The sequence below is a fragment of the Equus asinus genome, chromosome 24 (genome assembly GCF_041296235.1).
Source record: "Equus asinus isolate D_3611 breed Donkey chromosome 24, EquAss-T2T_v2, whole genome shotgun sequence".
Lineage (NCBI taxonomy): Eukaryota > Metazoa > Chordata > Mammalia > Perissodactyla > Equidae > Equus > Equus asinus.
The window spans coordinates 34,159,377-34,176,842 of record NC_091813.1 but is presented as its reverse complement, the minus strand read 5'-3'; the positions used below and the strand labels follow the sequence as shown (position 1 = coordinate 34,176,842).

Genomic DNA, 17,466 nt, shown 5'->3' with positions numbered 1-17,466 from the left:
AGGTTGCTATTTGATGAGCATTTACATGACCAGCCAGCTAAACCATTAGCTACTGTTCACGAATGAGTGTAGATCTGTACCTCTGGCCTCTCTCCTTCAAAATGAACAATAAGGTATACTGTTCAAAGTTTCCCCCATTGGGACGTTTTCCCTTTGCTGTGTCCTTCATTGCTTCTGAGTGGGGCTGTTGTACTACAACTCTTCACTCTTGAGGGACACCAAGATATTATATAGAACCATCTCTAAATCAGGCCTGAATTTTTCTTCTGTAGTTAACTGGTCAATTCCTCTTGGTGAGACCATGGGTGAAGTTTGAAGAGAAGATCAATGTAGAAAGAATAGGAGCTACAAGGATCTGAGCCACTTGCTCATGTTACCTAACTGTGCCCTTAGGATCTACTAGGTATGATTTCATATAGCACTTCTGCTTTAGGTTGAAGTGCTCTGTATACACCCAACTTTATGGCTTCTGAAGGTTAGACAGCACCAGCTTTATGTGGAATGCTCATGTTGCATAGCTTTGTTCCAAAATCCTAAAGGTCTGTGCTGTGTTGTGATTCACCTATAGCGGGCCTGTCAAATCCCTATCTGCCACAGATACTTAAAGCACCAATGAATCTGTGGGGTCATATAGCCCAAGTGGTGGAACAGCTGCCATGGCAGTCTGGACCCTGTTTCTGAGTCTTCTTTTATTAAATGGTCCCACTCAAACCTGGCAACTTTTCAAGCTACTTGATAAATGGGTCAGAATAACATACCAAATAAGCCTTCAAAATCCAAAAATGTCTACTAAGTGCTGTGCCTATTTTTTAGGCTATCACCTTGGAAGAGATATCTTGACATACTACAAGACTCTTAGAAAACTTAGAAAGATGGCAGGCTTTTGAATTTTTGTAGGAATCTTTCCCCATCCTTTAGCACATATGTGTCTTACCAAGGTGTTTGGGGTAGTTACTACTTACCGCTCAGTCAACAGATAATGGAAAGCATGGCGTTCTTTGGAACAGAGAGGCAGTCAAGGCCCTGTGGACTAGATTATGACGGTGTGATGGAGAGCTGATGGGGCCCTGAGGTAGGTTAGCAGGTGCCAGCTGGAGGCAAACTGCTCAGATGTTTTTTGCTAACACATATAAAGTAAAAAACAATAGTAATTTGGCAATCAATAGCTGTCTGCCAGATGCCAGGGAATGTGTTGATTTACTCTGGCAATGAAATCACATTTGGTACAGCGTCTGTACTCTATAAAATCCATCTGTTTTCTACAAGGCCAAATAGGCTCATTGAATGTGGATGTGATAGGAGTGATCACTTTCATCCTTCAGTCCTTGATGGTGACCCTAATTTTTGCAATCTCTATAGGAATGAAATGTTGCTTTTGGTTGACTATTTTTATAGGCAGAGGTAGTTCTAGGAGTTTGCACCTGACCTTTCTTACCATGATAGCTGTTACTGCACACGTCAGGGAACCAGTGGGAAATCTGTCAGCTGCTGAGTATGTCTGTTCCAGCTCTGCATTTCAGAACTGGGAAAATAATGACGATGTGAGTGGGAGCTGGGGCTGAGCCCAAACTCCTTTAATCACATAATCTCCATAAGCCTCTACTCTGAGTGGTGGAACACAGTACCATTTTGGGTCTCTAGGAATGAGTGTCAGTTCAGAGCCATATTCAACAGTCCCACAAAATTCTGATTATCTCCTGTTACCCAACGTATAGTGACCCTGGTAACTGGCTGCAGGCTTTTTGGGGGAGACTAGGAGGAAGATTTATAGTCTAAATTTTGAGCTGTGTAGCAAGGTCCTTCCTCAAGGGGACCTGGCTTCATTTTACTCAAGTGGCTTTAGGTCTATATACTGGCTCAAGATTGGGAATTGATTGAGGGGCCGCATCTTTCTGTTTTATGGCCTTGTTGCTAATATAGATCTAGTAGAACTTGGCAGCTTAATTGTTTCCCTCAGGGACACCATGATCAAATATCAGTGATCTCTGCAGGTCAGACTATTGTGATTTTAGCCTTTGCTCTGCTGCCCATTATGAACCATGCTTACTTCATCTCTGGTTAAGGGCTCTCACTCAGCCCTTGCCACTCTGGGATAATGTCATCCCCGTTCAAGTCAGGAACCCCGTTTCTTCGATGGCAACATTGTCCATTGTCATTCCTGGTCTACAGAAAATAGCTACTACAGAGATCTTCAAGAATGCTAGCAGTCCTCTTAACCAATGTTTCTCTCAAAGCCTTGGTGATACCAGGTGATATAGTTAGAGGCAGATGAGCAGGTCTTAAATGATAAATCCACTTTGGCATTCTTATCTGCCCAGGGCTTTGGATAGCTTCCTCTATACCAAGGATATTTTGGGATCTCAATTTCATGGAGTATGAGTGACCTTTGGGACCAGGCTTCAATCAACCAACTGAACAAACTATTAGAGTCATTTTCAAACACTTGACATAACACAGAGAATCTAGAATCTCTGTTTAGTGTACCCATGACAATAAATTTGATCTGATTTAATACTGTATTCCTTCCAACCTGACTCAGTCCCCTCAGAATACATTTCCATACGTGTTTTCTGGTTTCTCTCTGTATATATTGGAAGAAGCTTGCATTTCTTTTGGTGTAAACGGTACTTCTTTCTAGTCACACTTTATATTTCACCCTCCGGATTCTGCTGAGACTTGAGTCTGGTTGTAGGTCTAGAAGCAATAGCAGTTGGGGGGGCGCGGGGCAGGGTCCTTAGGAAGAACAAAAGTCCTTTACAAGGACTACATTAGGTGAGGGCCTTACTGATTCTTCAGGCAAGGAGAGACTAACTTCATTAGCCGGGGAAGGAAGGCTATTTCTATGGACAAGGAATACTCTGCAGAACAAGATACTCCGTGTCCTTAGAATCTCCAAATATACCTATCCCAATTTTCAGGCCCCTAATCCTTCCAATCAATGCCCTAACTTTAACAAAAGAGATTCCGTAACTTTGGGAGTCCAATTTGTTTTGTAATATAGCCGTGTATAGGATTAGAGTTTGGTTTAGTTTTCAGAAATCTCATCTCTGGGGCTACAAGGGATAAAAGTTTCTTTCACAGTGTTTAAAGAAGCTTTCTGGTTCTTCATCTAATCCTTGGCTTGGAATTTAAAGTCCTCAATTTACCTTTTTTCTTCTTCCAGAAATACAAGTTCTAGGACCCACCCCAGACTGCAGAATGAGAGACTCGGGGGCGGGCGCAGCAGTCTGTAGTTTAACGGGGGCTTCAGGTGATCCTTATGAACCATCAACTTTGAGAACCACTGATGCAGCACAACACCTTCAAAATTCTCAGAGGAAATTATTTTCAACTGAGAGTTCTAAACCAAGACAATTAATGTGGACAGAACAAAGCTTATTCAAACATGCAGGGGCTCAAAATTTGGCTTCCTTCTGTTCTTCTTTCAGAAGCAATTGGACGGATAGTTCTTGGAAAAGAAGGAAGTAAACAAAGGAAGCAGTGAAATGGAAGACAAAGGGCCTAGGAAATATGGAAGCCAAGAGCCAAAGGCAGGAAGGAAGCTTTCCAGGATGGTAGTAAAGGCATGTCCCAGGCTGGCTTCTGTGTAACAGATGCAGAAAGTAACTCCAGGGAGGGCCAGGACGCCAAAAAGTATGACTCCAAGATAAAAATGTAGTTGAAAACTTTGACCTTTCAAAATATAATACTTCTAGGTATAAAATCTATCTGGTGGAGTAGGTGAAAAAAATTGTTTTTAAAATTGAAAATAAAGTATAAGTAAATTATTAATTCTAGGAAATGCAAAATTTATCAAAGAAAGGACAATATTCTATAGGCTTATCAGTAAATTTACTATATATATGTAAATATAGTAATGTTAATGTTAACTTCTGCTATAATTCACAATTTTCAAATAAACATTTTGGTAGTATGAAGGGAAGAGAAATAATTTGGAAATGGTGTGACAGCTAAACCTTCATCTATTCTAATAGGAAATCAGGAGTTAATATATAATATTGATAAATCAAAAAGTAGCAATTTCTTCATATTATTTAGATATGTAAGAATAAGTACTTGGAAAAAACTTTCAAGTAATTAAAAATGGCGACCTCAGGAAACAGGAATGGGATGGTGAAGAGTGATACAGGATTTGACTGTCATTTTAAAACTCATTTGATTATTTTTAAAAGTATGTGCACTTATCATATAAATAAGTATTAAAATGAGTGAAGAAGAAATTCCCTGATCTCACAAAACACAGTGCAAATGGATTGAATTAACCAAATATTTATTGGTCTGTATGCAAAGCACAGTAATCATAGAGGATGACGAGATTAACAAAGTCAATCGCTGCCTTCTTGGAGGATAGAACCTTTCCAGAGAATAAACAAGTATCTAAAGCATTGCAGTAGCAGATAAGACCAAGGGATGCAGACCAAGAGAATACTACAGCCTCGACTGCTCATTCCAGCCACTGAAGCCCCAGTAATGGTGACATTCTGGCATACTCTGAACATAAAACACTTTACTTATGTCATTAGCCTAGTTACCCCAATGTTGTTTCTGTAGATGTATAAGATAAGAGAAAGAAAGAACCAGAAATCCAGTTACTTCTGCCCTATGTGAGTTTTACATGTGTGCATACATTTGGGGGGTGTGTATATGTATAGATGCACACATTCACACGTAAGTTTAAGTTTTTCTTACTTGGAAAATATAGTAAGAGTTTCTACCAAATGGCAAATAAAGACTAGTCTAGATTAGATTTAACATTAGGACCATTATGCAAATATTACCAACCTAAGCTAATTTTTTAGTTTTCATGTTGCTACTGTCCCATTTTCTTTGGAAATACAAATTTTAATTATAAAATTTTATTTAGTTTTATATAAAATTCAGAAGAAACTTCATGTCACAGTGGTATTTGATTAGAAGTCCTGAGAGGAAAGAATCTTCTAACATAGTTACTGTGAGCATTCAGAAACACCGCTTTGGTTATTATGCTTCTCAGTAAGAAAGGAAGAAGGCTGGAAAATATTTACATTCTGGTGAGCCAGCAGTGTAATGAATGAAGAGCACTGCACAGATACCAGGGCAAAGGCATTAATTATTAAGTCCATGCATGGCATGTTCCCTGGTATTATAAATTCCAGTTCTTTTCCTTAATGTTTAACTACGAAATTGCTTTTGTTTAATCCCTTTGTAGACTTTCTATGTTAGGGAAATTGACCATGTGTGTTTCCTAGGCGCTGAAAAGCTGATAGAAGCTGTGTGGATGGATTGGGCTTGATGGGGGCTTCAGTGTACAGGGTGACTGGGTGTCATCAAATGTTAGTATCTAGAATTTTTTCCTCTAGAGCTTTTTGGTTACTGGAAAAGATGAGCCCTTCGTCCTGCATGGCTGGCATATGCCTGGCTGCTGGCACTCTGAAGAGGATGGAGAAGGGGGCTTAGTTTCTCCTGTTGAATGTGCAGACGGTCACTCAGTCTCTCTGTTCTGAGCTCGGCACTAATATTCTCAAGGCTGGTGATTTCAGGTTAAGTTGTCCCACAGACCTGGGCTACTGGAATGGGGGTGTGTGCTTTCACGTGGTTGCTCAGAGGAGAGGAGACTGGGCATGGAGTGGGGTTCCAGTGGCTCTGTATATAGGTTTTCAGTTAATTTTCCAGTTTCCAGCTCCACCCACACTTTCTCTGGTAACTGGCACCTCCCAATCCAGATCTTCTCTGAGGATCTACAGGGTGTGTTAGCTCCTTCTCAGCATATTTTCCTGGAAGTTTTGAGGATAAAGAGTTCTCTGTTCTGTGCTGTTAACTCAGTTACCATACCACCATCTGCTTTTTGCCTTAAAACATTAAAAAAAAAATTCCTCATCTATTGTTGGGCTTTTCCTTCATACCTCTTGTCGTTTTGGGTTGCACGTTTTGTTTTAAAAATCCCCTTACTGTCGCTTCAGTGTGATTTTGCGATGCAGGGTCTATGGTCAGTCTACCCTGTATAACCAGAAATCCAGGAAGCGTTTGTTCATTGCTGTGTCTCTAGTGCCTGGCACATACGAAGTCCTTACATAAATATTTGATGAATGAATAATTGAATGTATTGAGTTAGAAGTTTTATAGTAGTAGGAGGCTTTGATGGCAGAAAAATATTATGACTGTATGTATATGTAACAACCTAAAAAGCATCTTTTAAATTGTGGTTTTGCTTTGACTCCATTCCATTTTTGGTTTTGTTCTTCAACATGGTCACAGAAACTAAGTGTTTTAAAGTGTGTCCATCAACACAATGAAAAGGCAGCCTACTGAATGGGAGAAAATATTTGCAAATCGTATCTATAATAAGGGGTTACTATACAAAATTTATAAAGAATTCAAACAATTCAATTGCCAGAAACCAAACAATCCAATTAAAAAATGAGCAGAAGATCTGAATAGACATTTTTCCAAACAAGACACACAGATGGACATGAAAAGATGCTCAGCATCACTAATCATCAGGGAAATGCAAATCAAAACCACACTGAGATATCACATCACACCTGTTGGAATGGCTGTTATCAAAAAGACAAGAAATAACAAGTGTTGATGAAGATGTGGAGAAAAGGAAACCCTTGTGCACTGTTGGTAGGAAAGTAAATTAAAAATAGAACCACCTGGACCGGCTCCGTGGCCGGGTGGTTAAGTTCGCGCGCTCCGCTGCAGCGGCCCAGGGTTGGGATCCTGAGCATGGACATGGCACTGCTCGTCAGGCCACGTTGAGGTGGCATCCCACATCCCACAACTAGAAGGACCTGCAACTAAGATATACAGCTGTGTACAGGGGGGGTTTGGGGAGATAAAGCAGGAAAAAAAAAAAAAAAGATTGGCAATGGTTGTTAGCTCAGGTGCCAATCTTTAAAAAAAAAACAAAATATAGAACTACCATATGATCCAACTATTGCACTTTTGGCCATCTATCTGAAGAAAACAAAAACACTAACTCAAAAAGATATATACACCTCCATGTTCATTGCAGCGTTATTTACAATAGTCAACCTAGGTGGCCATCAATGGATGATTGGATAAAGAAATTGTGGTGTATATATATATATATATATATATATATATATATATACACACACAATGGAAAATTATTCAGCCGTAAAAAAGAATGAATTCTTGCCATTTGTGACAACATAGATGGACCTCGAGGGCATTACGCTAAGTGAAATAAGTCAGATAGAGAAAGACAAATACTGTATGATCTTACTTATATGTAGAATCTAAAAAACAGCAACACCGCCAGAACAAACCCCAGGCTCATAGATACGGAGAACAGATTGCTAATTTCCAGAGGCAGGGGATGAGGATGGGCAACATGGGTGAAGGAGTTCAAATGGTACAAACTTTCAGTTATAAAATAAATTAGTCATGGGGATGTAATGTACAGCATGGTGACTATAATTAGTAATACTATATTGCATATTTTGACATTGATAACAGCGTAGGTTTTTTTTTTTAAAGATTGGCACCTGAGCTAACAACTGTTGCCAGTCTTTTTTTTTTCTGCTTTATCTCCCCAAATCCCCCCAGCACATAGTTGTATATCTTAGTTGCATGTCCAGCATAGATCTTAAAAGTTCTCATCACAAGAGAAAAAATCTTTTGTAACTATGTTTGGTAACAGATGTTAACTAGACTTATTGTGGTGATCATTTCACAATGTATACAAATATCGAATCATTATGTTGTGCACCTGAAACTAAATTAACGTTATATGTCAGTTATACTTCAATAAAAAAACAATCCAGTGTTTACACTTCAGGATGGATATGTTTGTTTATTTGGTCTAACACAATTATAGGTGTTATATTAGGCTTAAGCTGCACATTTGCCTATTTATAATTTTTCTCTAGAGATGTATTGAGGCTGATTATGTCGCAAGCACAGTCTTTATTCTTATTTGGTGTATATTTAAGTAGTTTTAAAGAGACTTTTGGTGATTGTGGTATAAAGCTTTCCAGCTACCACTGCCCCTGCTCATTGGCCTTTTGTGGTTGATAAAGTTGGAGAGTCATAGTCTTAGTGTGGCATCTTATCCCGGTATGTTTTACATTTCAAAGTGAATATGTGAAAATGGATAAAATCTAGTAGGGACAAAGAAATTAAGCTATTAAAATGAGAGTAAACAGTAAAATTAATATTTTGAACAAACAGATTAGTATTCTCCTTATTCGGAAGGGCAGCCCTGGAGAACAAAGAGGGGACTGTAGCGAGATACAGGTATGGTAGAGAGCCTGTGATTTGGCTACAGTGGTGGATCTTGGGTCTTGTAAATGGGATGCCTGCACCCTCTATACCCTGAGAAATGAATAAATGAATGTTTGGCATTTACCCCTAAAATCAATGACTAATTCTAAGCCCAAATAATGAGCAGATGACAGTGTTGTTTTAAACTTCTGTGCATTTATTTTCCCCCCAATCTTTGGGATTTATTCAAAGAACCTACCTAGAAATCCAAAGAGAGGTTGTTTTTTTTTTAAATCATATTATGCACTTTATTTATTTATTTATTTTTTAAGGAGTAGCTCATTTTTTTTCAAGTTTTTTTTTTTTTAGGTTATCCCTGAGCTAACATCTGTTGAAATCGTCTTTCTTTTTTTCTTCCTTCTTCTTCTCCCCAAAGCCCCTCAGTACACAGTTGTATATTCTAGTTGCAGGTCCTTCTAGTTGTGCTGTGTGGGATGCTGCCTCAGCATGGCTTGATAAGCGGTGCTAAGTCTGTGTCCAGGATCTGAACCAGGTGAGTGTGTGAACTTAACAACTTAGTCATAGGGCTGGCCACAGAGAGTTCTTTCTAATTAAAGAGGTTACCCTTCTAGTAAAGAAGGAAGAACCCACACCACAAAGTGGGTTAGTAATATAGTAGATTAAGAAAGTCCCTTCCAGAAAACTCTAGGTTTGCAGACATTGGTAAGAAGTTGGGGGTAAGGATAAGAGCTAGATAGTAAGAAACGTTTTGGAGCAGGATAACCAAATCTTTGTAAGTTGTCTGGAATAGATCCTTCACACCTGAATGTTTTTCTGGTCATCTCCTTTAGAATTTCCATCTTTATTATTTGATTGACATATTCTATCAAGTTTCTAACACATGATAAGGTCGGTTTTAGGAAGAAGAAGTTGAGAAGATAGAATTATATGTATCAGAAAATAAGGGATGGAAACAGGTGGGCATGGGAAAGAAGAGAGAATGTGAGAAGCAGAGAGAGCTTTGGGGAAAAAAAAGAAATCTTGAAAATATGACCAAGACTTTTTAGTATAATTTTTCTTCTCCAATTGAATAACTTCTCCGGTATGGTTGGTGGTGGGATTTCTGGGAAGAAACCCAGGAACAAACAGAAAGCTAGGAAACAGTTTCAAACCTTCCTAGCTAATAACCTGGTACCTGCTTATACGGGGTTAGAGCAAAAGTGTGTCATTATCATGTGTTAAAGAGGAAATTGAGTTCAGGATTCTTTGCCAACTAGTTTTGTGCTAATGTGAAAATGGAGTAGGAGCCTGTACCAAAGAGCTATTAAGAAAAATATTAGTATTCTCAGAGGAACTTGATAATAAAATTATATTAATGGTATCTGTGGAAAGGCCATGCTGCTACTGGAAATTTAAAAGAAGAATTAACAATAAGGTTACAACTTTTGCCTTTGAGGCAGTAATACATTTTGATGCTTTTCACTTTCACTTTATGCATGACTGTCATGAAATTTCTTTCGTGTTTGACTAAAAATAACAGAACAACAATATTTTAGTGCTGAGTAGGTTAGAGACTTGAGTATTTTTCAGGGGTTAAAAAGAGCAAAACTGATCCTTCATGATGAAAGGTAAAAAGTCAAATGAGATTTAGAAAGCCCATTTCTCATTTCTTTTTTGTGTTTTGGGCTTGTTTTCAGGCAAAAGGACTCCTGTGGAAGATGGAGCTCTTTGTCCGTTTTCCAGAATGTGTTTCCAAGCCCATCCATGAACCATGATACTGCTGCTCTGTGTTGAAATTCTTGAAGAACCCCCACATGTCGGCTGCCGCCTTCCATCCTACTGAAACCATGGTCTTCTCTGCAGTGCTGACTGAGTCCCATACTGGGGCAACCAACACGACGTTCGTAGTCTTTGAAAACATGTACATGAATATTACAGCCCCTCCACCATTCCAGCATCCCGACGTCAGTCCGCTGGTTAGATACAGTTTTGAAACTCTGGCTCCCACTGGGATGAATTCCTTGACAGTGAATAGCACAGCTGTGCCCCCAACACCAGCAGTTTTTAAGAGCCTAAACTTGCCTCTCCAGATCATCCTTTCTGCTATTATGATATTTATTCTGTTCGTGTCTTTTCTTGGGAACTTGGTCGTTTGCCTCATGGTTTACCAAAAAGCTGCCATGCGATCTGCCATTAACATCCTCCTGGCCAGCCTGGCGTTTGCAGACATGTCGCTTACAGTGCTCAACATGCCCTTTGCCTTGGTAACTATTCTTACTACCAGATGGATTTTCGGGAAATTCTTCTGTAGGGTATCTGCTATGTTTTTCTGGTTGTTCGTGATAGAGGGAGTGGCCATCCTGCTCATCATTAGCATTGATAGGTTCCTTATTATAGTCCAGAGGCAGGATAAGCTAAATCCATATAGGGCTAAGGTTCTAATTGCAGTTTCCTGGGCGACTTCCTTTTGTATAGCTTTTCCTCTGGCTGTAGGAAACCCTGACCTGCAGATACCTTCCAGAGCGCCTCAGTGCGTGTTTGGGTACACAACCAATCCGGGTTACCAGGCTTACGTGATTTTGATTTCTCTCATTTCTTTCTTCATACCCTTCCTGGTGATACTGTATTCGTTTATGGGCATCCTCAACACTCTTCGGCACAACGCCTTGAGGATCCATAGCTACCCTGAGGGTATATGCCTCAGCCAGGCCAGCAAACTGGGTCTCATGAGTCTTCAGAGACCCTTCCAGATGAGCATTGACATGGGCTTTAAAACGCGTGCCTTCACCACCATCTTGATTCTCTTTGCTGTCTTCATCGTCTGCTGGGCCCCCTTCACCACTTACAGCCTTGTGGCAACGTTCAGTGAACACTTTTACTATAAGCACAACTTTTTTGAGATTAGCACCTGGCTGCTCTGGCTCTGCTACCTCAAGTCTGCCTTGAACCCACTGATTTACTACTGGAGGATTAAGAAATTCCACGACGCCTGCCTGGACATGATGCCCAAGTCCTTCAAGTTTTTGCCACGGCTCCCTGGTCACACAAGACGCCGGATCCGCCCCAGTGCTGTCTACGTGTGTGGGGAACATCGGACTGTGGTGTGACTGTTGGAACCGCCTGACATTTGGGGTGATGGTTGTTCTGTATTTGACTGAAGTCTTCTTTCACGTGGCTTTTCCACGTGTACTTTACTGTTTTTTTATAGGGTTTGTGTGTAGGTGTGTGTGTGTGGTGTAAAGAAAGAATGGTGGTTAGTTGTAATTCTGTTACCAAGGATACACAATAGGGAAGTGATCACAAATGTTACCTCCAGGGTTCAAGAGAAATCTTCGATTTAGGATGGGGAGATGGTTTTTTGTTTCTCTGATTGATTTTGTTTTTGAGGTAGAAATCAGGATTGTGCTTTACTGAGCCTGCAGTTGCGTTGAATTGTAGGTGTTTTGTATGCTGCTAAGGAATGCTTAATTTATCAGTTCTCTTTTTCTGGAAGACACTGCTGCTTTTTGCCATTACATTGGAGCCAAAAACCACATACATCTCAGTTGCTAAATATTTACTTTTATTGAAAAAAGAAAAACCCAAGAGGGTTAGTGACATTTTAAAGGTCATTAATATTTTCTTTGGTGCACTTTAAGAAACAATGTACAAATGAATTTAGTCATGTTTTTCAGAATTGTTTTTGTACATGACATGTTGTGCTTTGGGAAACATGGCATTATCATTTCTAGGAAGATAGTTTTTAAAAAGTGCTTTATCTGCATATACAGTTTTAAAGGAGAGAACATAAAAATGTAGAAATTTTTCTAAGCACAATAGCGATTCTTTAGAGCAATAGGGCAAAGTCGAGGAGACAGATTACTCTGGCAAGTCTAAGTGGGATGCAGTGAGGGGTGGCTGGTGTGGGCTCTAGGGATTCCTTTGACTCAAGGATTCTCACTGAGTCCAGTGGGAGGAGGGTACCATTCATTGGACACCTACCATGTGCCAGCACTGTGCATCATTTTATCCTCACAGCATCCTGTGAGGTAGGTATTATCTTTTACTTTTTACAGATGAAGAAAGCAAGTCTCAGAGAGAGCGAAATCTTACTCAAGGTTGGGAGTAGAGCTGGGATCCAAGAAAATCTGTCCTGAGATTTTTTGAGTCCTGAGACTGTGCTATTCTACTGTGCCACCTTGACACCTCATTCAGGTTTAGATGTTTCATAGTCAAGAGAAAACTCTGTGTATCCTTTAGTTTTTTTAGACTAAAACCTTCCTTTCAAAAATAGCTTCATTTTTTTTTTTTGAGGAAGATCAGCCCTGAGCTAACATCTGCCACCAATCCTCCTCTTTTTGCTGAGGAAGACTGGCCCTGAGCTAACATCCGTGCCCATCTTCCTCTACTTTATATGTGGGACGCCTGCCACAGCATGGCTTGACAAGCGGTGTGTAGGCCTGCACCCGGGATCTGAACCAATGAACCCCAGGCCACCGAAGCAGAATGTGTGAACTTAATCACTGCACCACTCGGCTGGGTCTTAGCTTCTTTTTTTTAATTATTATTACCAGAAGAAATGTGAAACCATTACAGAAAGTCTGGAAAATAGAAAAAAAAGTCACTCACAACCAACCTTTTACAGTACAACTTTAAAATCTTAGATAAATAAGGCTATAGGGAAATGAAGTGATTTTTTGGCTTGCAAAACAAGTGACTGACACTTCTGGAGAAGTTTTGTATGGCTGTCTGTAGGTGTTGGGCTTGCGAGTTCATAAGTTTCCAGTTGTCCAGCTGTTTCTAAATATTCTGGGCAGAACAGCATTGTTGCCCCAGTGTTTGCCCATAGCAGAGCTGGAGTTTGTGAATGCGCTCGGAAGTGTGTCTCCTGTAAAGAAGCAAAGATAGGCCCTGGTCCGAGCGAAGAGCAAGTTTTAATAGGACATGTCTGAGATTTCAAATTATTTTTCTCATGCTGACGATCTGCCCCCCTAGCTGTATCCAGAACCTTTGGTCCCCTTCTCTCTGTAACCACTGATACAGTTTATAAAACAGTCAACAGGGACGGGGCTGCGGACTAAGACCATGAGGGCTGAAAGTGTAGCCTCTTGGCTGCATAGCCATTTAGGAATAGGTAAGTTAACCATGAACACTTTGGATTTATAGCATCCTATCAGAATCTTAGTGCTTTGTGAACCAGTGGGAAAAATGAGCCTCTGTTTCTTCACTTGTACAACCAGAGTTGGGTTAGATGAATCTTTAAGATCTTAGCCAACTTTAATGTGCTTTTCTCTATGTGAGAGTTGGAGATCTTTGAAGAGCCCGGCTGACGTCAGGTTCACTCTTTGGTTTCCAGTATTACTTCTGGACATTGTACTTCATTAGCTATTTCTTAGAATTGAACGTCTGAAGAGCACATGGCATGGTGTCAGGAGTTGGGGTTTTGGAAGGTTGGTGACATCTGGAAGGACCTGGAAACCCGGCTATTCAGGCAATTGTAATGGTATTGGAACTCATTTTCCAGTGAAGGAACTCTTTTGAGATTCAAGCATATTATTCAATGTGTTGTTTTGGGACCATCTTCGGATAATAGTTACCTACCTCTTTGGTTTCTAATTTATATTATTTACAGGTAAAATTGCTTTTGTCCATAGGAATCTTATAGAACGTAAACACTGTAGTAGATCCTGGTAGCACATTGAGGTGTATTATGCTTTCCGTTTTCAATATAAACTGGATTTCAAGCAGATATTCATAAGGATATTTGAAATTAGTCTTTCTCTAAGGAGAGTCAGCGTGATCTGTATTCATCTTATGTACTGGCAGTAGGTCTGGAGACTCTTTTGTGGTTGGAGTTGAAGCTGGGGTTTACTTTCTTTGTCCTTTTTTTATGAGCCATCCTTTGGTACTTTTGTGCTGCTCGGTAGTCAGTGCATCATTTGGTGAGAGCTCTGGGGTGCCTGCTGAGATGCTTGGTGTTTGTGAAGGAAGACCACGAGGGGCCTTTGTGAGAATTCAGCAACAACACCGAACAGTAGTTCTCTTTACACTGGATAATCTTGATCAGATGACAGTTTACAGGTCACTTTGAACGTTTTTATTATGTATACATTTTGAAAGCTTTAAAAAAAAAAAGCAGTACTGTGGTGTACCTTTGAAAAACTTAGGTGCAGAATCTCATGTTTCCTGTTTCCCTATATTTTCTTGAGGGGAGAAAAGGATACCACTACTAATGAGCACTGCTGAACGACATAATCAGAAATGTTTTTGTTTTAATTTTTCTTCTGGCTAATAAGTAAGAAACATGAAAGAGAGAGTGAAATATTTGTGGTCAAAAGAAATCTCCAATAGCCTGGAATAGTGATCTTCAAACTTTACTATGAGTATGTGTCTAAGTATTCCCAGTGGAGTTTGTTAACAGTATAGATTCCCAGGGTCCCCAGAGGGTCTGAAGTGGGCACGGGAGTGCAGCCTTGTTGACCACTCTGCCTGATTCTGATGGAGATGGTCCCTGGGGCACACGCTTCAGGAAACACTCCTATTGAAAATATACCCATTTGAATATTGCCTGTTTTATCCAAAAATGTTGGTTTTGTGTTGGAAGCCCTTATCTCCTAGTGCATGGATAATCTACATCGAGAGGAAAATCTGCATATCATTGTTCCTAATTTGCTGCCACGGGTGTTAGTGCCGAATCTCGCCAGTGTTAGCTTTACCTTCTTTCAACTGGTAAAATTCTAATAGATCATATGGTTTCACAGTAGAGCAGTAAGAGTGAAAATATTTGAAAGTCATGACTTTCAGGAGTCTAATTCCTCTCTGTCTTCTCCTAGAGAGAGATCTTTATTGTATGGAACTTCCTGAAGAGTATGAGGGCAATGTAAAGATTCCTCTAATTCCCATTGCTCTGCTTATGCCAGTCATGTTCAATGGAAGCATGAAGAAAATAATCCTTGTAATGTATGTATTTCAGTTGCTGACAAAGATATTTAATTTTTTCTGGATCCTTGCTTTTGTTTACATGAAAATATTTATGTATATATCACAGAATAATTTTCACTTGCTTGAAATTTTATTCTACCATGATTTTTAGTTTAAGTTTAAAGGACTGCTTAATTCAGATTTATTTTCACAGCCATAGTCCTGTTAAACTGCCTTCATTGAAGACTCAGTTTTTTAATAATAAAAATATCAAAGCACATGTTTGTTATTACAGGTAAATGGTAATACATACTAGATATATATTGGTACTAGTCCTTTGTAATTAAAATTAATTTATTTTACAATAGTACCTGACCTGTATGAAAAAAAAAAAAAAACAACACTTTAAATTTTGGGTGGTTAATATTAAAAACTCAACAAGTATCGTTCCTTGTGCATATTCTTATTACAAATACGGAAATGCTCCCAATAAGAAAATGAATAAATGTTTAACATTTCTGAAAGTGGAGTTTTTTTTAAAAGGACTACTTCATCTTATCTTAGAAAAATTTGTCAGGAATAATACTTTATGTTAAATTAAAATCTGAGCTTAGTTTCAAATCCTTCTTCCTTTGGGTTCTTATTTTCAAATTAGCCCTCAAAGTCTGTGTGTATGTAACTATATCCTAGTTTTAGAAGTTCTCGGAGTAGCTAAGTGTGAAAAGAAACTTGGCAAAAGATCATTAGTAAGAAACAGTTTTAAGAAATTCTGTCTAGAAGAGTTGTAAAAATGGTACTTCTGAGTCATTTAAAATTAGATTGTCACTTGGCAAAGCAACGACAGTGTCTGCTCCTGTTTTGATGAAATGATTTCATACTGCCCTTCCATTTCTAAAAATCTAAGGCCTTTCTAAAATCCACAGGAAGTATCATATATTTGTGTATAAGAGTTTCAAGTTTTTGCCAATTAGATATGGGGTTTTATTTTCTCTTCTTTTTCACTCATATGCAATAGCTAATTATATTTCTTCTTTTTAAGTTATAAAAGAAGTTGATCTGCAAAAGAAGGTTGTCATTGAATCCACATTTGATAGTTCCTTCTGAAACGAAAAAGTAAGAAAGATATAGCAAAATAGAGGAACGTATTGATTTAAAAATATTTTCACGTCTACCATGAAAATAATGAAGCCTGCTCAATTCATTCATAATAAAGAGAACCTTTAGGAGCAATTTCAACCTTAAATATCAAGGTGCAGTCAATCAGATGCAATGCAAAAAGAAAAAATAATAATTTCATGGCTGTATCAGTTAATGTTTAACCAGAGAAACAGAACTAGGGGAAGATACTTATCAACAGATTTATTGCAAGAATTGGCGTACATGATTGTGGGGCTGGCTAGGCAAATCTGAAATACAAAGGGCAGGTCATCAGGTAGGGCAGGCTGGAAATCACAGGCACAGCCTGAAGCTGCTGTCCACAGGTGGGATTTTTTTCTTTGTCAGAGAAGCTTCAGTTCTGCTTTTAAGGCCTTTCAACTGATTGAATCAGGCCCACCCAGATTATCTAGGATAATCTCTCTTAGTTATTGTGGACTGATTATGGACTTTAATCACATCTATAAAATACCTTCACAGCAACACCTAGATTGGTGTTTGATGGGATAACTGGGGACTGTAGCCTGGCCAAACTGACACAACTAAAGCCCACTAGAATCGCAATATCCAAATTTAAAATGTAATAAAATCCTTCTATGAGGCTGTAGTGGTAGTCCAAAAAATTCAATCATGTAAATCTCAGTGTTGACATTAATAAAGCAACCAAGATAAGCTTGTTACAAAGAATGGGATACACATTCTAATTGTATTATATTCAAATTTGCATAATCACAGGGCTCAATATTTATCTCTCTTTTTCACTGTATTTATTTTGAAACATCTCAAAAGGGAGTAATAATCAATTGATCAGATGACTCTGGAAGCCAGCTTCCCTGCTATGTAAGCTTTCATTATTTCTAATACTTATCAAGGATGATGTCTTTCCAATGAGGAATTTGAGAGCATTTATAGTTATAACAATATTAAGTCTCAGCATAAAAGTATGCTAATAGTAATAATAATAATGTTGGGTGCCATTTGTTTGCCACTTATTGTAGTCAAGATACGCTTTATCTATTTTAATTCACAATATTTCTTCCCTTTTCCAACTGAAGAAACTGTTCCCAAGAGATTAACTTTTTCAAGCATAGCCCAGATTCAAATCTAGGGCTAATGCCAAAGTTCATATTTTCTTAGGCCACCTTACTTCAATTGTTCTCTGATTACAGAACTGAGTCCCTAGTGAAAAAGAGCTTACTA

At 38.9% G+C, this 17,466-nt stretch overlaps 1 protein-coding gene across 3 annotated transcripts in view; it reads left to right on the top strand.

Moving 5' to 3' along the window:
* The window catches only part of GPR63 (G protein-coupled receptor 63), a 54,542-nt gene extending 38,907 nt beyond the window's left edge, over positions 1 to 15,635 (top strand). The window contains exons 2-3 of one of the 3 annotated variants that reach the window (XM_070496350.1): positions 8,648 to 8,764; positions 9,909 to 15,635. In XM_070496350.1, coding sequence (XP_070352451.1) covers positions 10,026 to 11,318 — 1,293 coding nt within the window. In that variant the 5' untranslated portion in view covers positions 8,648 to 8,764; positions 9,909 to 10,025 and the 3' untranslated portion in view covers positions 11,319 to 15,635. The remainder of the gene's footprint in view (positions 1 to 8,647; positions 8,765 to 9,908) is intronic. The other 2 variants (XM_070496351.1, XM_014843236.3) reach the window with 2 other exon arrangements.
* Positions 15,636 to 17,466: the final 1,831 nt, after the last annotated feature.